The following is a 25,285-nucleotide window of genomic DNA, read 5'->3' as shown; positions in this document are numbered from 1 at the left end:
CTTGGTTTTTGCGCAAACGTTGTACAAGAAGGCTGTATGTGCGAGATATCAATAATTTTGAAGTTATAGACTATAGTAAAGACAACTAGTCAACACCACTCACCGCCAACTCTTGTATCATTCTTGTAAAGCCTAATAGTGGGATTTGACTGTAACTCTTATAACATGCACACAATTTAAATATACATAGCGCTAATCACTTACCATAATCGCACTCGACAGTTTAGGGCTATCTGTGTTCATACGCGTAAGAGATAAATTCATTATTTAATTTGAGATGTCAAAGAGCAGTAAATTAAGGAGGAATAGCACAAATAGCTTTGCATAAATCTCTAAAACTAAGCCAAGTTATTTGGTCACCTTTTGAAATTTTGTAGTAGTTTCATAAATGCACAAAGCCTCAAGAAATTTCAAATCAGGACTTTATGCATGTTAAGCCAGGTTGGTTTTTTGAATTTCGCGCAAAGCTACTCGAGGGCTATCTGCGCTAGCCGCCCCTAATTTAGCAGTGTAAAACTAGAGAAAAGGCAGCTAGTCATCACCACCCACCGCCAACTCTTGGGCTACTCTTTTACCAACGAATAGTGGGATTGACCGTCACATTATAACGCCCCCACGGCTGAAAGGGCAAGCATGTTTGGCGCGACGGGGATGTGAACCCGCGACCCTCAGATTACGAATCGCACGCCTGAACACGCTTGGCCATGCCGGGCCACATGTTAAGCCATAGTAGGAAAAGTTACATCAGGCCTTATTGATGTAGGATTAGGATCACAGTCTTGCCGAAAGATTAACCTCCGCCTTATGAGTCTTGTTGCTAAGGCAATTATGTAGTAGACCATAATCTGCCTGTACTTGTCAACAATCAGGGTGCAATTAGTGTTATAGATCATTGACACTATTGGTTGAGATGTAGTTCCAAATTATACAGTACAATAAATGTACATTAGTTATTATAATATTATTCTTTACGCCATCTGTAAAAGCATATATGTCTCCAGCTTTGGTCATTTTCCTGCTTATGACTTATTGCCTATTTAAAGCTTTTGAATTGATTACTTTTTCTCAGCAACGATTTTCTAGCAACTAAACTTCAATAAAACAGCTTTGGGCTAGTGCATATGTTACTATTTTAAAGAAAGCATTCAAGCTTACAGTCATAACAACGTATTTGTAAGTTACCTAATCGACAGTCATCTGTCTCGTAAACAACTTACACTTCGATACCTAGCATTACTTCTGAAGGGTCGATTGGAATTTTCTTAACTACCCAAGTCTTTGATTTATACACGCTTATAATACAGTATTTAGTCTTCGGAACAATGAATTGAAAAAAACACTACTACTGGATATAGTATGACTGCTTGTGTTTGTGTAGCCTCTATACTGATGTGTCACACTTTTCGATTAGTATCCAGTTTCAGTGCAAACTATCATCACATGACTGTATTCTGGTACAGCTCATTTGCACACGATAAAGAGATGGCATTCTCATACTGTTTGGTCTTTAAACCCTTTTTCCTCACATTTTTTTCCAGTATTATATATTTGTTGGTTTCATATATTCCCTGGGTTCCTCAAATGCACTACATGTTATACAACAGGGATGAGATAAGTTTTACTTTTGAATTATGAACCAACATGTATAAAAATCTCAAGAAAGATAACATAGACACAGAAAAGTTGATTTTAGTTTGTTTCCAGCCCTATGGTGAAAGATATCTTTTGGGCTCTCTTCAATGATCTAGCATAAATACAAAGAATACAGTGACGTGCATTTATTAATTACACGTGAAATACTTTATATTTCATTGATATTCATGCGTCATTCGTTTTTTCAGGGCCCTTCATGCACAGTTCTTCACAAAATAAACAATGTGTACTTTACTGAATTTTTAAATATTTTTCTACATTTCTAAACTATAAGTTGTTCAATTTGTATTGGTACATTTTTGTTTAACAAAGTAAAGAATCTATTATTAAAATAATAATACCCAGTTTTTTATCTGTCCTGAAAATGCACGTGCACCTTACTATAATAAATGCGTATGCTCTTATTTTTAGAGAATATAAGTCTAAGTCTATTACAGCAGACATTTCGTACAGCAGTATATTAAAAGCTTATTAACATTTTAAAAAATGCCTAACGTTAGGTTGTAAAATAACATTATAAGTTTATTTCTGGATAGTATTAAATATGGTAAAGTTTAGCCCTAACAAAACTGAAGAAAAAACGTACACATGTTAAATGTTAATTTCTCTTTATATTAAATAAACTTAGTATTCTTAAAATTGTTTAAGAGAGGTACAATTCATCTACACTTTGATCAAGATGTGATATTGGCTTTTACTGGTGTCAGGAAAATTCCACTCCTCATCAATAATCCTGAAATCAAGTTAACCAAAGAAATATAAGATGGACCAATATCACAGTCAAAAGTATCAAACATACTGTTGGTGTGAGCGTGCTTTGTATTCACTTTGAGTAAAGGTGAAGTATAGAAAGAGAGTCATTGGTTACTGCTATTCAGTTCTTCACATTATATAGCCGCACAATAGCAGATATAATAACTAAACTTTGTATTCACTTCACCTATCCAGTGTATAGGTTTTTCTCAACGCCAACAGTATGTTTATCTCTTTATCAAATACAAAGCTGTGCTTATTAATAAAGGCTTAACTAATGATAGGCCTAAGACAATTGGACTTGTAGATTCGGTGTCTGTGATAGAATTCTTTCTTCTATTCTAGAAATCCTGTATTTAAAGAAATACTGTTACAATTAATATAGATATTTGACCTCAAATATTATGCAGGTATTTGTTACAGTCACATTTCTTCTCAGTCTGCGTGTACCTTGCCATCTAAACTAGTTATTTAATAGTACATGTTTATATGCAATTTCACTGTAGTGATTATATTTTAAACCCCAGTTTAAAAAAATAAATGAAATTTGCTGCGGTATCTACTGTTTCTAATTGTTTTTGCTAATTTGTTTTTTGCCCAATCTGTCACAAATGAACTGTAAGTTATTTTTTATATTTCCATTACATTTCGTTGTGTTTAGAAGTTTCACATAAAAAATTTAACTTTCTGAATGGTGTATCATTAAGCACACAAAGCCACACAAATAAGTTCTGCTATAAGCCCTCGGACTTCGCTAGGCAAAGAAAGAGAGAATGACGACAGTGAACTTACGAAAAAATGGCTGGTCCTTTGAAGCATGGTAAATATTATTTATGTACTCGTTATAACTGCGAGTCCAGGATATATCATTATAATTAAATAATGTGTGTGGGGAACATGATAAAATATATCGATTTCAATATCTCTCCTACTATTATAATAAACATTTATAGTATATATTATAACATTATAGTACTTTGTGATATATGCATCCACTCCTGGGCACGGCATGGCCAAGCGTGTTAAGGCGTTCTACTCGTAATCCGAGAGTCGCGGGATCGAATACCGGACGAACCAAACTTGCCCGCCCTTTCAGCCGTGGGGGCGTTATAATGTTACTATAAATCCCACTATTCGTTGGTAAAAGAGTAGCGCAAGAGTTGGCGGTGAATGGTGATGACTAGCTGCCTTTCCTCTAGTCTTACACCGCTAAATTAGGGACGGCTACCACAGATAGCCCTCGAGTAGCTTTGCGTGAAATTCAAAACAAACAAACAAGCATCCACTCTATACTATTTCCATAATATATTTATAAAAAAATATCATTAAAATGTTAGTAATATGATTCTTTTGTCTACTCTACACACTGTACGTTGACTAAACTTATAGTATGAAAAAGTTCTTGATAATATTTAAATATAAGTTTCAGTGATCGTAATAATACATTTAACTACTCCAATAGAGAAAAATAATAATGCTAGAATTACTTCCTGTTTTAGAACAATAGCCGAGAAAAACTAAGAGACATGATTGGCTAGAAAACTCTTGATACCAATATAATTTATTATCATATATTGTATTATAAATGATATATCTAAATTGAATTCATTTATCAAGCATCCGAATCAGTTAACTTCGTTTAAGAACGAAAAGTTAAAAAAAAGAATAATAAAAGTGTCGTTTATTGAGTCGACTGCCTTGCGGTTAAGTTAGTTAACGATACAGATGTTGGTGTTATTCTCAAGCTTTGGAGTTATTTTAAACTTTTTCTTTAATCTGACATTGAACTGAAACTGTCCTGTAGAGTCCGGGTTATGATAAATGATTAGGGATGTTAAAAGGTCACTGGAGGGAAACTTCGGTTCGTAGCGGGAAGTGCAAAAAAAAAGGAGAAGAAGCAGAATAAGTCTGAGGTTCACACTAATTTTTTTCTGACTATGAACTTGACAAATAATTTAAAAAAATAACATCTGCAGATAAAAGTTTAAGTATACGATAAAAACAAACTTATTTTCTCATGCAGAAACTAATGATAGCTTACGCTCAGAATGTGTACAGGCTTTAGTTGCTTAATGTGTTTATTATACGCGACTAATGACATGCAAAACACCGCACATCATGGACCAGACAACTCAAACTCGACACCCTCCACATGACAAACAACCGCTTTGTATAATAGCTTTGTTTTATCTAAATAAAGTTCAAGGCTAATTTAATCTACATTTTATAAAAACGTGTTTTTTATGGAAATAAAATGCTTCTTTCCAACCGCTTTACAATGACTAATGCGTGGTTCTAAGGACATATGTGTGAAAGCAAAGAGAAATAAGTCATAATGTGTCAACCACACTGTCTCTTCTATAATAACTGCTGACCAGGGTTTCCGTCTATTACCATCAGAAAGGTATTAATAATATGTTTATTCATTCCTGCAATAAACAGGGAGCCGATGATGTCATTTACTTAGCTCTGTGATTAGACTCTTGAAAACACGAAGGAAGTTGCATTTTATTTCCTTATACATTAATTAATAATTGAAAATAACCTTATATTTTCTGAATGCTAATTAGTTTCTAAGCACAGTTGTTTAAACGACTTTTACCATTCGGAAGTAGATAAGAGAACATTAATCTAATAAACCATTTAATCAAAGCAAGGACTTAGGCTATGGGTCCAATTTAGTTATTCACATATACAGAAATACTATATAAAAAAACACCATTAAAATATAGAACATATTGACAATTTAATTAATACAGCTATTTTAATATTTCTTACAAAAATTCATATGCATTAATAATGCACTTGTGAATGATTTTCCTTGCTGCAATAACTGTCAGTCATCAATCGGTTCCTCGCATCTAATTACCAACTTACTACATCACACATCATCCAACTCTTCTAAATCGGAAACAGAACTTGTATATAATTATGAAATAGTATGACTGATACAGTTACACAGCAAAATGAAGTTTATATTTCAAATAAACAAACTCCGGTTTTACAAATAAAATAAAATGTCAATTAATTTTTCTCTTGTTAACTATCGCCATCTGTTATCTAGTAGTAGCATATTTTATGGACGGAAATTTTTCTAATATTTGTGTATAGTATTCCACATAACAACTTAATTTGAAAAAATATCATAAGAATATTATTTTATTGCATTTATTTTTTGTTATTAATATACTTTTTATGTTTTTAAAATGGCCAAGAAATTAATGTAATGCAAAATACGATAAAGTATTATTTGAAGAGAAAATTAAACACATTTGAATATTGCTTATATTGCTAGTTTGAAGTTTTTATGTTTCTTTATGATATATTAAAAAATAATCAACTACACAAAAGTTTAAGAACACCCATACATGCGTGACTGAATATCGTCACATACAGTTTGTGTTGAACATCAGTTAACAAAATTGAAATAATTTTATTGAAGACACGTGGAAAAAGCAATAAGCATTTCATGGATTTCATTGTTATGTTTTCCAGGTACAGTTTAATTTTTTGAATTTTACAGGTGATTGAGAATAAATTAAGTTTGGAGTAAACTTTCAACAACCGTACAGTAAAAACAAAAACAGCAACAGTGAAAAGCAGTGATAAAATAAATGACTAAATATGTAATTATATATATATATATATCACTAACTTGAGCACACGCGAACTACAACGTGAGTATAAATGTAAACTTTTGAAGTATGGAAGAATCAGCGAAACGTTTAGAAATTAAATATGCAATGGATGAGAAACAGAAACACTTAACAGTCCTTTTACACACACAAACATATATACATATATTCTATATGATTTTAATTTTTATTGCGTTTCTTTATTTAATAACATAACATAAAGTTTAGGGACAACAAGGGAACTCTTGGTCAATCTCGGTTGTTTCATCCTCTAATTCAAACTAACACTTAGAATTAAACAAATTAAAGCCAACTTTCTTTTCATTCATTGATTTAAATTTATTGCCTCCACAACATCCAAAGGTAACCCATTCAGTTGCGTACCTAGGGTTTTCAGCGCCCGGGGACAAAGTCAGTTTTAGCGCCCCCTCGTGACAAAATGTAAGCCATAATTCCTAATTATGTAACATCAATTTAGCGCCCCCGCCCCGGATGCTGCGCCCGGGGACAGAAGTACCCTCTTGCCCCCTCCCCCCTAGCTACGCCACTGAACCCATTCCATAAGCTAACCACTCTGTTTAATACATAAAATTGTCATATGTGGAGACACCTTCTACTCTGCTTAAATCTATATTTGTGTCCCCTAGTTTTATAATTCCGGCTGTTAAATATGAATAATGTTAATGCATCAACATGATCAATTTCTTTTACAATCTTAAACACTTCAATCAGATCTTCCGAACTCTTCTTTTCTCAAGAGAATACCATTTTAAGAATCTTAATCTCTGTTCATATGTCAACCCCTCCATCCTAAGTACCACTTTAGTTAACCCTCCTCTGAATCCTTTCCAACAATTCAGTGTCTTTCCCAAGGTAAAGATCCCAAGACTGAACACAACTCCAAATGTGTCCCAACCAGTCACCTATACAATGAAATTATAACTTGTTTGAACTTATAGTCAGTATTTCTTTAGATACAATTTAAAATTCTATTTGCTCTACCACCATCAACAGCACACTGCTTAGATGGCTCAAGAGACTCACCAACCATTACGTAAATCAAAAATGCTGTTGAGGTTATTCACATTCAAATTACCCTTATAATTGAAATTATTATAACCCACATGCAATATCTTGCATTTATCATGATTAAGACCCATCTATCATTTATTTGCCCAACTCACTGAATGATCTAAATCATTTTAAAACATATATTTAAAAACGGTTGGTATGGATAGAGAAAGCAGTATAGAGGAGCGAACAACGTTTCGACCTTCTTCGGTCATCGTCAGGTTCACAAAGAAAGAAAGAGGTAACTGACCGATCGTTGACCACATGTTTGAAGGCGGTTGTGTAACTGAGTGTAGGAATGTAGAGGGCGTGCTTAAATATTGAATTATATTTATTAATATAGGTATAAAGGTGTTCCTTTGTATTGGTTTACTTTGGGCTTGAGTTGTTGCATAAGAAAGGCTTCTTTAATTTTGCGTTTGTTTATTTATTTAGTATTTGGGTGTTTTCTATGGTTATGTTGTGTTTATTTGATTTGCAGTGTTCGAAAACGTGTGAAGGTGACTTTTTGTGTTCTGATTTTACAACCGTTTTTACTTATATATTTTTCTCTACAAGTGAGTTTTCTCATCCACCGACAGAGATATGTTTCTTTATAAGCCTTTTATGTTACCTTGTCAAATGCTTTCTGAAAATTCAGATACATTAAATCTACAATCTTACCATCATTTATATATATAGTGACATTTTCAAAGAATGTCAAAGATTTGTAAAGCAAGATTTTCCCTTAGTGAAGCCATGTTCACAATCCGATAAAATTCTAAATTTTGATGAGTGAATTTGCAAAGTTTCTTTTATCAGACTTTCCAAAACTTTTCCTACATGTGATGTACTACTAATAGGTCTGTAGTTACTGGAACAACTTCTATTACTTCCCTTGAAGATAGAAGTGACAGTAGTTAATTTCCAACCAAACTTGGCCACTATTCAAAGACTTACAGAAATATTCTACGTAATTTTTTTTGTCTGTTTGTATTATATTTTCGAGAAGAAAAAAAGCGTGAAATTGAAAACGTTACTGACTAGGTAACATGTGTGATTCCTTATAATTCATTTAATGTAAATATGTGATTTTAGTATAAATATTAATTTTATCTGTTTCTGAATGTGAAAGCCTATATAAGGTATAATTTAGGATTAGCCAGCATTTAAAATCTTACTCTGTAAGTAAATACTTTCAAGCATACCAGGAAATTTAAAAACATTCTTTTAACAGATAAATTAAAAACAATGGTGAAACATTTAGCTATTCAGCAGTATTGAAGTAACATGTTTTTCGAAATGAGCTGATGTATTTCTCAGTGCTTCGCTGATGGTAAGAAACTTACTCTGATACATGAAAATCACAAGAAATGAGAGCCAAGTGCAAACGTGAGGATTTTTGGTAACTTCTCATTGCAGTACACTTGGTAGTTCAATGTATTCGAATGATTTATAATAAACACTGTTTTGCGTATCATCGTTCCCCTTTAGGTGTGGTTGAAAAGCCACAGGTAAATTAAAGAAATACAAGTAAGAAATTATCAATAACATTAAGAGTGAATTTTTTAGGTGATTTAGTTCATTTATGGTGATGTGTTCTAGAGTTCAACTACTAATTAATTTACGAGTAAAGTAAGATTATGATTAGTAAGTAATTGAGGCAGGCATTGTTTCTCCTCTCATATAATTCCTAGTAGCCTATCTTCCCTCCCTCGTGCGTGCGTAGAACCGGGTGTGGCCATGCTGGACTTTAGATCCAAAGCTCTATGGTTTATAGGTCTTTGCCGCACAAACCTGCGTTAGGAATATAGATACGATTTGAGAGTGGCAATGAAATCCAATTATTTGATTAAAACAGCCCAAGAGCTAGTAGTGAATGCTGTTGACTATATAGTTGCCTTCCCTGTAGTCTATTACTTCAAAATTAAGTAGGGCTAGAGTAGCTCTTATGTAGTTTTGGGCGAATACCCGAAACAAACTTTGATATCTCTATATATGTGTAATTTCTTCAGTGTGTGGCTTAATAAACTTGCTTTAAATTTTCATTGCTATACAAAAAATCCCAAGACATAAAAGGTTATTTTTTCATGATAAAAATATTGAAGATGAGGGTAGGGATGGTGTTAATGAACTTGGTGGTGGGTAGGAAAGAGGCATAGATTAAAAAAACACACTAGGATTAGATTTAGAAAAGTAAGCTTTGATAAAGTGAAGAACTGTGAAAAACGTTTTACCTATAGGAAGCATGTAGGGAGTTGGCGATAGATCTGGTGTTTGGGGTGGCACCAAAACCTGGAATTTCTCTTTATATGCAAAAACGGCTCGTTTGGGTTGAGAAAATATTTTACATAAAAGAGCGAATTCGCTCTTCTCAATTTCTCAACAAGTGGGTTTCTCGACATCACTGGAATTTCTGTTTATTTGTTTTGTTTTTTGAATTTCTTACCAACGAATATTGGGATTATAACGCCCCTACGGCTCAAAGGGTGAGCATGTTTGGTGCGACCGGGATTCGAACCCGCGACCATCGGATTACGAGTCGAACGCCTTAACACGCTTGGCCATGCCGGGCCCAGAAATGTCTCTAAATGATGGAATTAGAAAACGAAATTCAGTTGTATAATTAATCTTTTACCAGTTATAAATATAAATAATGTTTCTGTCGTAAATATACCAGTAATAATTGAAAGTAAATAGAACGTATATACACCTCATGTAATGAAAGAATTGACTGAAAAAATCCTGCCAATCTTCCTCTTGTCCACACACTGAGTGATCTATATTAGGAATCATTGGAATTATTAAATTATGCATTTTAAAAGAAAAATAACTTCTTGACATATCCCAAATAATTCCTAACTGATTAAACCATAACTGACAGGCTTAAGGGCAAAAGCCCAGAATGAGTTGGAGGACAAATAAATATAATATAATACATTAATTTAACTATCATTCACAAGACTCGGTGAACCAACAAGCTAGATTTTTGTTCCTATAGTGGGTCAAGTAACTAGTGTCTTTGTTTGTTTTGGAATTTCGCACAAAGCTACTCGAGGGCTATCTGTGCTAGCCGTCCCTAATTTAGCAGTGTAAGACTAGAGGGAAGGCAGCTAGTCATCACCACCCACCGCCAACTCTTGAGCTACTCTTTTACCAACGAATTGACCGTAACATTATAACGCCCCACGGCTGGGAGGGCGAGCATGTTTGGCGCGACTCGGGCGCGAACCCGCGACCCTCAGATTACGAAGCGCACGCCTTAACGCGCTAGGCCATGCCAGGCCCATCCAGTGTCAATGGAAGAAAACTTCATTAGTAATTCTAAGAACCCATGAATGAAAGCAAAGAAGAATACGTTCTATGCCAACCCTACTACATCTGTCATTTCCAGTATCAACGAAGCCTTTCGTCAATACTAGAGTTCGTTAAGCCAACTTGATGGCAGACATAATAATGATCTGCGAGCTATCTACGAGCCGTAATATCTCTCGTTAGATTTTTATATTTTAGTAATATTCCAATATTGCAGCACATTCAATCTTCTGATTTTATTCCAATTAGCGTAAAATAAGAGAATAAGTATACAAAAGAAATACAAAGTACTTCCGTCAGTGGCCATGATCATAGTCTGAAAGTAAGGATTGTAATTTACCAACCATAACCAAAACCTAGATACTACTAATGTGATGGATCTAAATGCAAAAGTAGTACCCCCTCTTTAGTAATATCCTCAATTTGATTTTAGTTGTAGTTACAATAGTAAAAAATGCAGTATGATTCATAAAATGTATTCAGTAAAAAAACCCAAAAACATATTTTTGGTCACAATATCAAGTTTTGATTCTTTAATTAATATACAACATTTTGAGAAATGAATCCTTTTTTATTAATCTGTCATTTGTTAATGACTTACTACATTTTTATAAAAAAATAGTTTAATATATAAACATATCTCATTATTTCTTATATTTTTGTGGCTAGTTTTGTAATACTGCTATCAACAGTGTAATTTTGATTCATTAATCAAAGTAAACAAAAAAACCTACATTGCGTCGATGTCACGTGCTCCTGTCAGCTGACAGATAAACAGTTGTATTTATTGAAATATTATACCCCTCCCAGAATGCCATGTCATTTGTATTATATTTTTAACCTTTCTTTAAAGTTGAATGTGTTATCTGTGCACAGATGTTTTTAGAAATTTAATCTTTTAAGCTGTTTTAATTCATTTGTTTACAAGTCTAAATTTTAATCTGAAATTAACATAAGGATGGTTTAAATGATAATTCATTTTTGCACTAATACACATGTATGTATGCAGTGCTTTTAGGTTCATAACGAAGTCTACACAAGTTTATTTTTTCTAATGTAAATGTACCATCAGCCAGGGTTACTTTGAACAGTTTAAATGAAAATGTTTAGATGCTTATTTATAGCACAGAAACATTAATTTTTTTTTTAATGTTCAGTGTTTTTTTTTCTATTTTTAAGCATTTATTGAACAAATGAATAATATATTATTGTGAGGAATTGCAGCATAGCTTTGTAAAAAAGGTTTAAGTGGCTATCATCATATCAAGGTTTTGATACTGTTGCAAAATTCTACCTGAACACAGGTCATCAGTAAAGAAAATATAAACCTCTTAATTGTGGCTTAAGTGTTAAATAACTTATTGTAGACTTGTATTCTTGTCCATTACTAGTTTCATAAAAAACATGAATTTCTTTATGGTATCTAAATTTTGCATCCCTAGACCTTTTAGTGCATCTCACATTGTGATGAATGATGACAGTTTGAGGTAAGAAACAACAATAATTAGAGAAATGATACTGGAAAAGTGATCTAATGTGATTGAGCTTGCAACACATGTGACACGAGTGTCAGGTGGGCTTCCTCATGAGGGATCCTTTGCACCATACCAGTTAGGGAAAGAAGCAAGTGATGAAAATGAAACATGATAAAGAAGTTGTAACATTCGCAGAAAGAACTTGAGCATTTTCTAAAGTGCACCAGTAAAATAAAAGATGAATGCCTCACATGACCTATGTTTGTTATTTACCACAATATATCATCATTATATTTTAATAAAATAGCTTAAGTGATCAAAATGTAATGTGTTTGTCAAGGTATCTCAGTGTACTGGTATGCTACATGATGTTACTAGTACAATGGGACAGTAGTACTATGCAAAAGTTTTTTTCTGCATTAGTCTTTAAATGCAAATAAATTTTAGTGTTCAGCATAACTCCCAACAAAGGATGTTATTGAGCAAAAGTTAAAATGAAAAAGACTGTTCAAAATAGTCCCATACAGCAGCTACTTTGAACATCCATTCTTTAACTTTAAAAAAGAAATACACAAGTGGGTCAAAGCTGTATCCTCTTTCAAGATTTAGGAAGCCCAACTAGTCCTCATATCTGAATACCTTAATAAAGGTTATACACCTAAAAGTATGTTTAGGATTGTATGCTGATGTCAAAATGATCAGCATAGCCACAGCTGAAAGCAGTTAAAAGAGTTTAATTTAACTATCAACTAAGCAACATTAATTATTGGTTATTTTAGTTATAATTTTTGATATCTGTTGTTAGCTTTTCATATTTTGATACTTTTCTGATAGTGCAGCACCTTCTGATTTTATGCCAATTAAGGAAAAATAAAATAAAACTGTAAAAAGAACCTAAAATAATTTATTAGATAAAATACATAGAATTGAGTAAGTTAAAGTAACTTAATAAAGGAAAACACCTTCTTAAGAACATGCAACTAAGTTTACTTTGTTTTCTCTCATAAATATATCTAGATTTGTACAGATCAAAGTCATTGTTAAAATACTGATGACACTCAAGAGCTAAATATTCATCTTAAATGGCCTTATCTTTTACTTCTTTTAAATTTTAAACACTAATGTCTTTGACTTTTTATATACATTTTTTGCTTATCAGCACAATTTGCAATATAAAAAATATTTTTGAATAAACTAAATCACTGGTCACAAAGAAAAGTATTTCTCAGTTCCAAGTTGTTGTGCAAACTGAAGTATTTTTAACGTACTTGAATAAGTGTATAACTTTTGACTTCAGATAAAATAAAACTTAAGTCCTAATGTTTTGGTTGTGTATCTGCAGTCACAGAGGAAGGTATGTCTTACTGACATATATTTATCCCTACATAACCTGCACTAATGAGCACATTAACATCCTAATGAAATGGGAAACAATAAAACACACTTGAGTCATCCATCAATGAGTGAATCTTGCTCTTTCAACATCAAATCTTTAAAATAGACAAGAGACTTCAAAGAAAGAAAAGTCACTGAAGCAATTGTCATTGGGGAAAAACCTGGAATCAACAGAGATGAAGGATGGTGTGTGTGTGTGTCTATATAAACACTGACACTTAACCAAAGATAATTCCAATTTACCTTACACATCAACATATCAAATTTATAAATTGACAAACATATTTTCCATATGATACAAATTAGACTCACACTTTAAGACATGATAAAAAATTTACAATAAATGTTTATATTCACAATAGAATTACTCAGAAACAAAGGTTTATTTCATCTGAAGTGAGTTGCTATCCAATTCTTCAGGTAAGATGAAAAGTATATATTGTATAATAAGCATTTTATAAAACTGTCTGCTCTTTTAGAGGGGTAAATATTATTCCAACAAAAGAAAGTCCCATATTTCCTCTACCCTCTATCAAGGCTTTTATCCCTTCACCTGAGCTGATCAATTGACAACAGTGCTGTAGTGACATGGCTTCTGTGAAAGAAACTCGTTAGTTAACATAAAGTTTATTTTTTTCTAATTCTTTTCTTCTGTTTCTTCTCACTGTCTTTCCCAATTTTTGGTATCTTTGCTTTCTCTCCTTTTCCTCAACTCAAAATTGTTTCAGACTTTAAAAATTATTTTTATACCTTTTTAACACCTATTTACCCCTAACCATAGATAGAAGCTCTCTTGTGTTCACAAAGTAAACTTGCTTTCATTAGATTACTGGCCAACACTATAAAGCTGAAGAAATCAATTGCACAAGGTGTAGACTTCTCCACAAAAATGTACCCTTTTTTTTTTCTTCAAATAAAAGTTACTAAATTATTCAATATTTTCACATTCAAATTTATCTGTTACCATCATTGGTAATAAACGATTATTCTAAATAATGGTACATTATCAAAATCACAACACAAATTTCACTGCTTAATAACAGTTATCACACACAAATTCTTATTTGACAACCAGTTTATTATTTCAAACAAACTAGTTGTTGATAAGTATATTTAAAGGTTCAGTATAGACCATCTCTGTCAAAAAGGTGACACCATTAGATGCCTTTGTAAGTAGTACATACTTGTATAGGTATCTATTTTAAAAGAAAATCATATGGTAAAAAAAACGATCAGTGCTGTACTAGTAGAAAGCATTTCTTCTTCTAATTGGATATTAAACATGTCTCTGTCATGTAACTAAGATATTTAATTTGTTATTTTAAAGTGGACAGGTACTATCATTCTTTTAATTAAACTGAAAAGTTTTAAAAATACAACATTTCTTATAAACACTTTACAATTTTACCAATCTTAATTGCATAACATGGAAACTTCTTTCATAACATAAATTAAATCTCTCAACAAAGATTCTTAATGCCACTCGGAAGAAAATAATGATCAAAGATTACAAAAAATAAGGATTTAACAAAGGAATGTCTTTTTTTGTTTGTTGACAAGAAACAGCCTGGAAGTACTAGCATTCAACTGAAATTAATCTTACAAGTAGGAAACTGGTCCTCATATAGCCGCATAGTCCATTTGTACATAAAGTTGACATACACCCACCTGCAAAAAGACAATTGCCATTACTACACCTTACAGAGCAAACTATAACAGCTTTAATAATTTTAACCTTTAAAATTTCTGAACTACAAAAACTTTTATTTTTGTTCAAAACAGGCCAATGAATCTTTTCAAGTTTATGCTCTTTTAAGATAATACAACTTATGTTTTAACCCAAAACACAAACAATTTTTAACACTGTATCATTATCCAATGTGCATGGAAATACAATGGTCTTGTAGCATTTGTGATATTGGAGAGTGAAATAAAATTCAGAATTCATTATCATGGATTGCACAGGATTGTTTTTAATTTTGTGCAAAGCTACACGAGGGTAATCTGCACTAGCTGTCCTTGATATAGCAGTGTAAGACTAGAGGGAAGGCAGCTAGTCATCACCACCCACTGTCAACTCTTGGGCTACTCTTTTACCAACAGGTAGTGGGATTGACCGTCACATTATAATCCCCCCACGGCTGAAAGGGTGAGCATGTTTGGTGTGATAGGGATGAATTGCTTTGGAAAAATCTGTCATGATGCAAAAGAATGAATCTACTTATAGAAATTTAAGAGACTGATAAAGAAATTAACATTTAGTATTACTTAATTAAAAGTTTATATGTTTACACATATACACACACACAAATAACTTCATGCTTTGGTTTCTCAGACCCCAATTTGTTCTATATTTTTAGAAAAAGAAACTTAAAAATGTTTTCTAAATGACCAAAAGAAATTCCTGTGTTAATCACAAAAACATGTTTCTAAACTGGCATATTAGAATAAGTTGTAAGATAAATCAATGGCATATATTCGTTTTTACTCTACACATAATCTGTCAAACTATCATCATTCAGTCTTTATGTTAAAATTTGTAAGTATTTGCTCAATTTTACTGCAGTTACAGCTTCTCCAATTTATCATATTTGTATTAGCTTTGTTCCACTTCCAAGCTACATATTTTATAAAATACAGAAATTGTGAAACTAAGACACTATTTTTGGGATTCATATACAGTATTACTTCTATACATAACTCCATCTCATATTCAAAATATTTGTCTAAAAATTATACCTGTTTTCAGAATAAAATTAATGAAACAAAAAACATTTAAGCAATAATTTTCCTTTTTAAGATTTCAATAACTTAGTTAAGAAGTTCAATGCATAAAATATAACAGAAAGTTACAACATAATATGCTTAGTTATTATGATAAAGTTCTACCTAGTAGTAGCTATCTAACAGTGTAAACCTGCTGATTTTTTAATGAAAACGTTTGTTTGCAAAGTATGTGGGAATGTTTTTATATTTCTTACTCCATATTTTCTTTATAAGTTCTAACTGAAATATACTTTTTATATAATGAAAGACTAATGGGCTTTGTTATAATCGATAGTTATCTACAGCATGGACTCCCAAACTGAGAACTGTAGACCCAGGGTTCCATAAAAAAGTGTCAGGGAAAATTGTTGCAAGTAAACAAATAAGGTTAACCCTTTTGCTACAAGCATCTGTAATTAAATCTTTCAGTTATGCATTGCAGAATATAAATAATACGTAATTAACTAAGGTATAAAAGTATTATCTAAATACAATTGAACTGTATCTCTAACTATAACATATTTAGGTAAGAAACAACCACAAGTGCTACTGTCGATCAAACAGCCAATGATACTGCAGACAGTTACATCTATCCCATGGCAAAAACTGCATGCTAATTTCAAACTAATTTTCTAATGACTGTATAGATACGTATGTAACTTCTATATGTAAGCTATAATACTCTAACAAACTTATACAAGGTGGGAATAGAACTTTTTAGAATTTGACAAAATTTATAACTAGTCATTACTGTATTTACCTAAAGAACTTTGGAATGTGGATGTGACTCAATATGGTAAGTAACAAATGTATTGTCGAGATATACGTGTATGTGATGGAGATTACCTTAAAGAAAAATGAAATTGCCAAAATTGAATTTTTTCATAGTTTGTGGGTCATGTCACATCTAAAGTTTAATTGTTTTTTTCACAGATTTCTTTTGAAATAAAGGACTTAAAACTTGTATAACATAAAATGTCAAATTATAACACAAGTTACAATGTTAATTTCTTTCACATAACTTGTTAGTAAAGAGTTAAAGTACACTGTTACTAAAGAGTTATTTAGCACAGGCTAGAGCTCAGTTATGATGTGAAATGTTCTGAGTGCCTTGTGATGGGAAGTGTGGGAACCCCTAATCTAGAGTCAAATTAAGGCAGTAACTTAGTCATGTATTTTTACATAAAAGCACTACATACTAGAAAAAGTCCTTTTAATATTGTGCTCAAAATTTCATTTTATATCAACACCATTAAAGTTCCACAAATAAAATATTAGTATCAAACCAGATCACAAGGCATAATTTCTTCATGGTTTTTAAAAACTTGAAAGCTATATTGTAAAAACAATAATTATTCCATATAAAACCTTAAATACATTTTATTTGGTATGAAATATTTACAAAAGCATAAATGTTTAAACTAAATCAGTTAAGCATAATGCCTTACAAAAATTGTATAATCTGTTTAAGAAGCAGGAATAAACCATAAGATATTTCATATATGTACATATGAGAATACCCCATTTAAATCTAAGAGAGGTTATTAGTGTGTAACAAGAGGTTAACAGATCATATGTTTTTTTCACAATAAGATAATTTTATAAAATATATTTACATAAAATATATGACAAACTAATAGAGAATATTTCATTTTTACCTGAGTAAATATATTGTGAGTATGACTAAGAATATACTTAGCATCTGCTTTGGCAGCTACTTCCAATTTCAAGGTCCCAATAAAAACATCACTACAAAGTGTCCAAATTATTTCTTTTGAAATAAAGGATTTAAAACTTGTATAACATAAAACTTCAAATTATAATACAAGTTACAATGTTAACTATCATAGTTAACTTGCACAACCTGTACGTCAACAAACACAAAATATGAAGATACAGAAATTAAGTTTAGACATGATAAATTAACTGTATATCAGAATAATGAAAAAAAACACTATTTACAGCTTTCAGAAGTGAGATTTTCACATGACATAAAGAAACCACATTAATTCTCTCTCTACATGGGTTATGTAATTGCTGAACCTTGCAACCTTCTTGTAACCACTAGGTAACCATAAAAGTATATATAATATAATGTGGTATTTAAAGGTTATTTTAATTAGATATGATAAGCTTTTAGTAGGTATTATGTCTTTTGTATACCAAAAATCAGATATTTTCAAACAAGCAATTTCAATAAAGATGTTTGTTTGTAAATATATGGAGTCAATATGTGACTTTAGACTATGCTTTGTTTGAGTGCAAGATGATTTTCATGTTAAGGTTAAAAAATTTTTTTTAATCTTACAGTTTCAGATTTCATCTGCATAACCTTTAAACCCTCTCAATGAATATTAAATGTTCTTTCAGTGAAGCTGTATATTCTCTCTGCTGTTTTTTTATTCTAACGCTATATGGACTCAGTCAATCTAACTGACCTTATAACCACTGTAAAAAAAATAATTAAAATATCTTTTTTTTTTCAAAAGAATAACTGTAGGCTGTAACAAAATTACTATCATTTATTTTAAACACAATAAGACTTGTAACATTTAACATCTGTTTTTATCCTATTCTTTTACTGCTCTTTGAATCATGTTTAACTAATAATCCCATGATACAACTTATTAATCACACAACGAAAGTATATCTCAAGTTATAGTATTAAATGTTGTAAAGCAGAAGCTAATTGCAAGTATACCTCATGAAGAAATTTTTCTTTTCTGTCATTAACTAACCTAATAAGTTTATAATTTTTATATTTTATTTCCTTTTATAACAATAAACAAAAATATACAAAAAAAAACAAAGTTACTTCTTTAGTTTGAACTGCTAAATTGCTGGTAAAATACACACCTAATTTTTTTTGTAACACAGTTGAAAGTACATCAAATAATTATTTATTTATTCATTTCAATTATGCATTTATGAACATATTATACACACAAAGCAAATTATATCCTATAATGAATTCCCATAGCTGTTTGATCTAAATTCATCAGATGTAATTAAATCTGTAGACAAAATAAATAAAAATCTCTAGTAAAAACAAGGTGGCATTTTATATCAAAGTAAATTAGAATATTGCCCTTCTATAAATGATAAATAATATAATAGCAAACAGAGAGAATTATCAGTAATCTGCAAAAAAAAAAGTATGTGATAGGAGAGAGTGGCAAATAGGCTTAAACTTTCTGATTTTTATTTCTGTAAATCAAGAGGATTGAAGGCTATGAAAATTAGACCTTGTCTGGGTAATATTAATGCTATATTAAGTAATTTAGGTTAAGCTCAGGGTACAATAGAGGGATAATATAAAAATGGAAAATTGCAATGAACAAATATCACGTTACCTAGACAAAGGAAGATTGAGAAGTTATTCAAACCTTTCCTTTTGAAATAAAAACTTGTATAATACACATGTCTGACCCATTAAGTTACTTTAAAATATTCACTCTCAAAGCTAGTGTTTACCATTTGAACATTTATCGAGCCTTCCCTTAAATTAACTGCACATACCAATTATGAACAAATCATTCCAAAAGCCAACTACCCTGTTACAAAAATAAAGCTATCTTATCTGAAGATGTTTTCTACCCTGTTAAAATTTATATTTCTACTTCCAATTCATACCATTCTCTCCATTAAGTACAAAAAATATATAAATAAAAATGAAAAATTCTTTTTTCAGGAGAAAGCAATTTCAAAGATCTTAACCTGTCCTTCTATGAATCCTATCTAAAAGTTCAGTGTTCCTCTTAAGTTAAGCTCTCAACATGGAATATGGTACACCAAATGTGGCCTAACTTTAATGATCTAAAATATGAAATTATGACCTCTTTAGATTGTATTCATTATTTTTATACATAAAACTTAAAATACCATTGCCATGCTACTAGCAACAGCACATTGTTTGGATGGCTTATGAGACTGATCAACTAGAATAGCAAAATCCTTCCTTCCATAATGCTGTTGAGGTTATACTCATCAAAAATATACCAATAACTAAAACTATGATATCCTACATGTGACCTTGCACTTATTATAATTAAAAGCCATCAGTTATTTATCTGTCCAAGTAACTATATAATTCAAATCCTTTTCTGAAGCAGCACTATTCTTTTCACAGCCAACAACATGTAAAATCTTGATACTTTCAATATATTAAAGTAATTTATTGACCATTCCTTCACCTATGTCATTGATCCAAATAAAAAAGAGCAGAGGTTCTAAGACTGAGCCCTGAGATACTTCACTCATGAAATTAATTCAATCTGATAGCACTCCATTTGTAACATGCCTCTACTTTCTTCTACCCAATTTAACTTATCTCTCATGCCGACAGAGATAATTTTTTTCAAAAGCCTTTAGGTTACAGCTTGTCAAATGAATTCTGAAAATCCAGATATACAAAACTACATCTGTACCCTCATCTAGATAAACAGTAAAAAGAATAGAAAAAGCATTTTTCCCATGCTGACTATCCAATAAAATTTTAAATTTTATTAAATAACTTTGCAAAGCATCTTATAGCACACTTTGTGGCATGCACTTTTATCACCTCTAACAAGAGAGATAATATAATAACATATTTAGGCTTATTTCACATTCCACTGCATGAGCTTGCTAATTCAGAGATGTGTTTTTGTTTCTAAACTGTAAAAACTTTTAAGTCACACATGAAACCTTATTATGCAAAAAACACATAATTCACATATGAGCATACAACTGTGCCACAACATCACTGTAATCAGATATTAACTACTTCTACGTCACAACATGAAGATGTCAATTTAGGATGTAGTCATTGAAAAATGTCACTTATTTAGCTAATAGATAGATTGGTTCTTTTCTACACGACAATGTAAAATTGAAAGTTTTAATGAAATAATTTGTGGTTTAAGTGTTAAACTTATGCCAAATAGGAACTGAATCAATTAATAATAAAATTATTACTATAGTGCTAATGACCGTCTTTCTATTTGATTTATAAAATGTAACACAATAAATATACGGTGACTGAGTGTAGATCAAAAGACGGTGTCATGTTAATGAAACACAGAGAAATTTTAAATAAATACATTCTTTTTAAGTGCATTTAAATCAGTAAAATATAGTTGGAAAGCTTAACGTTACAAAGTGGCAGTTTGAAATAAATTGGTGATACTAAGTAAGATAAATCAAAAGAAAAGAATAACTTGATTGTTTTCAAAATTTGTTTGTTCCAGTTTTATGACTTATCAAATTAACTGACACAGTGACTCCTACATCGCCCATACATTGCACACAGAAACAAACCAACGATACAAAAACATTTATCCTTGAAGATATACAGCTTTTGTTTTTCCAAAAGTTTTTTGTTTACTGGGCTTCTTATTTATTGGGAATCAAACAATACATATAATATTGTGTATTCAGTCACACTAAATGAGGCAGTCTTCAGCTTAATACAGGATAGTGTGTAAAAAAATAAGTAGTTTTATACCTTTTTATACTTACACATCACTTTACCACATGAAATATGCTTTATTTAACGAACAAAAAGAACTACCTGTAATTCTGATTCAAGCAATGACGATACTTTATCAGATGCAAGTAACAGTGGTTACTCCAATTAATATTATGATAATAACAATATCAGTTACACTTACACATTCAGATACATAATTCTTATGCTGTGTTATTCCATAGCCTTAGTTTTAAATTAAAAAAAGGTTCCTTATGAGTTTATAAAACATATATTATGCTCATTTACTAATCAGTGTGTAGTATAAAAGTAAAAAGATACATATTCACTTTCAAACATATTTGTTCAGAAACTGATATTCTATTTGTGCTTTACCTAAAGAGAATCAGACTAAATGACAGAGAAAATTATGTATACATCATATATGTATACAGATTATAACTATTTATAAACAAGTTCTTAAACTAGTCTTAAAACAGAACAGTAAATAAGGAAGTAATGCAAACAATTATCTTTTCCAATTATACTCTCTATACCCAGTTGCTGCTTGTTGTAGGTTGCTAATATTGGTAATTCAAGTTCCTAATTCTTACAAAAACTATAGACTTTGTTTTGACATCACAAATATCTAATTTGAACCACTGTTACATTCAACATTCATGTGATACACAAAAATTGACATTTAGGTGAGTTGTTAATCAATATTTACTTTTAAATTAAAAATTAAATAATGTTTATATAAAAATTTCAATTATAATCTATAGCCTGATACCAAACTTAATAACATACCAGTTCAATAACATTTCAAGTGCAAGTCAACAGATGTGATGAAATGGTCTTTCACCATTGACCAATCTGAAAAAGGTTAAGTGAAAAAAGAAAATCATTTCACTACTTCATTTTGATAAAGAACTTTGCTTACCTAAAACCAATTAATGTGAATATAAACATAGAACAAATAGGATCAGCAATCATCCAACCAAACTGATTCATCAGAACAGCTGATACAATTACATCAACACTGCCCAAGGTATCAGCAAGGATATGGAGAAATACATCTATAATAAAGGCAAACATTTATTATTTTTACATATTCTCTTACATGATTAATTTGTCCAAAGAAGTATGGGTAAGTATTATTAATAATTAATTATAAATATTACTCAAGATGTAAAACAAGAATAAATATGACTCTAGTAAGTGTAATCAAGGTTTACAAAACTCTTCCCTAATTTCTCATGATGTCTGACTGGTTAACAACAAAAAAAGAAGCACAGTACATGCAGTAAAACCCAATAATTAATATATAAAATATCTTTATTCTATTTGTTGTTCCCATGCTTTATTTTCCATTTGTTTGTTTTTTTCTTCTCAATTTTAACATTTTCCCCTTTTCTTCATTTTGAGAATTTTCATAATTATTCTGTAAATTTACTTGGTAGAAATACACAGAAATCCAGACTAAGAATTGGGGTTTTTTATCCAAGCAAATATGAAAAATCCAACAACTGCCTTTTCTTAACAAAATTAACATCATTATTTTTTTTTCATAATGATTTTGTAATTTTATTATATTAATTTGTTACTTTTAGTTTGCATATCAAATTACATGTATTGAAATAAAATCCCAAAAACATTTAACAGATAATTTCAAACACCAATAAGATAACATTTAAGAATATAAAAAAGGCTAGCTCAATAAAGAAAAAACTTGTAAATGTTTTTCACAAAAGATAAGTCTTTAAACTCATATTTTTTTGGTAGTTTCCAGTTATATTCACAATTGTTCTCATTTAATGAAATCATCTATCTGTAGGAGGGAGGTACAGCTTAATGTAACTGAGAAAGAATTTACACTGTAATAACATACAAGTTAATAACCTGACATACAGTAATTGGATATATCTGATAAAAAACTAAATAAATACTTATACAAAACATATAATACCTTGAAAGCTAGAATTTTACTTTATCAAGTGTTTCTACTTTATAAAAACACCCAACTCCAGAGAAACTAATCTTCCATGATTTGACTGTGTGGAGCCTCAGTTATCTTATGATGGTCATCATGCTTGTAATCCTCCAGTAGATAATTAACAACAGAATTTTGAAACAAATTCATAAATATTTCAGAAATACATACATAATCATGTTAAATTAATTTTGAGGAGACAGTTCATATCTAACATACAAGTTACTGAACAATATAGCCAAAATCGTACATGTACAAAAAATACATAATAGTGTGTATTTGTTAGTTAAATACACTAGACCACTTGCAAATGCAACTGGACACATAACAATGACTTTAATTCTAAGATAAGAGGTCAATCCACTGAAGAATTAATATTGATGATAATGTTGAACTTACTTAGTGCATCTTCATGAAATTTAGTAAGCTTTAGTAAAAAATTACAAACGTATTTTACACACACACACAAATCACAATTTTTAATAAAGTATTTACATTAAAAAACTGTCTCTGAATTTACATTAGTCAGACAGACTCAAACTAACATGATTTTCATAAAAGAATACTTTTTTTCTATCTTAGTTTTCAAATTTCATTTGCATAACTATAGAACTTCCAAAATGAATACCAAAGTACTCTTTGAACCCCATCTGTGTATTAGGTTTAATGAAGATCAACTTTGCCTTGGGGTAGTGTAAAGACTTATAAGACCTGCAACCTAATGGATTTGGAGTTGTAATGGGTATGTACATGTTAAAAAACTGATAAGATAAAACTATGGAACAAACTACAATGTTAGAAAAGTAAAATATAACTATACCGGTAAAAGAGGTTTTAGCAGAAGTAATAATCTTTCAATGAATGCTTTTTCTATACAAAACTTTATAATTTGAAAAAAAGATTAAAAGCAAAAAAATTATATGGGTGCTCAAGACAACAGTGTCTCATATTTAAAACTGTTGTTCACTGTCTGCAGCTTGTTTCAAGAAGGTACATGCTAGTAACAAGATGTTACTACAACCAGACAAATATGGATGTACAAATTTTGTTTTTCCTCTCTCTCCAAAATCTGGCATGTCAGTCCACACACATATCAACCATAAAATAAGAGTTCACAACTCTTTCAGGACTTATTAGTTCTCTCTTACATTTAATTATATATTACCTATAATGCATAGAAAATCAAGGTTTTCATTTATTAAATGGCATGTTTTATAACAGTGTTCTGAACAGAAAAGCATTAATTTCACTTGCAAAATATGGTCCAACAACCAGTTTGGATGAATTTGTAACAACTTTTGTCACATAGTTAGAAAACTGGAAAAATTTGAAGAATTAGAGGAAATTGTCTACTTTTTACATGCTATTAGTCCATGTTCTTTGATGCATTATCTAATTAATTAAAAATTATTTAGTGCACTACTACCATTAGTATAAAACTGTAGGGGTAAAGTGTCATCAACAATCTACAACAAGAAAAAAGAAGATTGGGCAAATACTTTATTTCATGTTTATTTATTTACTATTATTAAATAATAATGATTTCTTTGGGTTAGTTATGGTGAGATTAAGTAAAATAAACGATAATAATAATATTTCACAAGGCAAGCAGCTCAGAGTAGCTTGTGGGTTATGTAATTTGGTAGGGTAACATGAGCTGCACATTCTCCAAGTGACTTAAAGCTTATAATGGCACAAATAGTAGTTGGACATGATTAAATGATAATAATAATATTTCACAAGGCAAGCAGCTCAGAGTAGCTTGTGGGTTATGTAATTTGGTAGGGTAACATGAGCTGCACAT

At 30.8% G+C, this 25,285-nt stretch overlaps 1 protein-coding gene across 14 annotated transcripts in view; it reads right to left on the bottom strand.

Annotated features, from left to right (window-relative positions):
* Positions 1–12,767: 12,767 nt before the first annotated feature.
* LOC143223231 (zinc transporter 7-A-like) overlaps positions 12,768–25,285 on the bottom strand; it is a 93,469-nt gene continuing 80,951 nt past the window's right edge. For 4 of the 14 annotated variants that reach the window (XR_013012778.1, XR_013012774.1, XR_013012770.1 and 1 more), the window contains one exon: positions 12,768–14,944. Coding sequence is in view for 4 of the 14 variants with exons in the window: in XM_076450885.1 (XP_076307000.1) it covers positions 14,897–14,944; positions 17,701–17,791; positions 22,432–22,502 (210 nt within the window). In the remaining 10 variants the exon portion in view is untranslated. Of the gene's footprint in view, positions 14,945–17,700; positions 17,792–22,298; positions 22,365–22,431; positions 22,568–23,457; positions 23,595–25,285 lie in introns of those variants that run through there. The other 10 variants (XM_076450889.1, XM_076450886.1, XM_076450887.1 and 7 more) reach the window with 8 other exon arrangements.

This window comes from Tachypleus tridentatus, chromosome 8, assembly GCF_004210375.1.
Source record: "Tachypleus tridentatus isolate NWPU-2018 chromosome 8, ASM421037v1, whole genome shotgun sequence".
NCBI classification, from domain to species: domain Eukaryota; kingdom Metazoa; phylum Arthropoda; class Merostomata; order Xiphosura; family Limulidae; genus Tachypleus; species Tachypleus tridentatus.
Note: the sequence above shows the minus strand (reverse complement) of the source record. Positions and strands in the feature narration are given on the sequence as shown.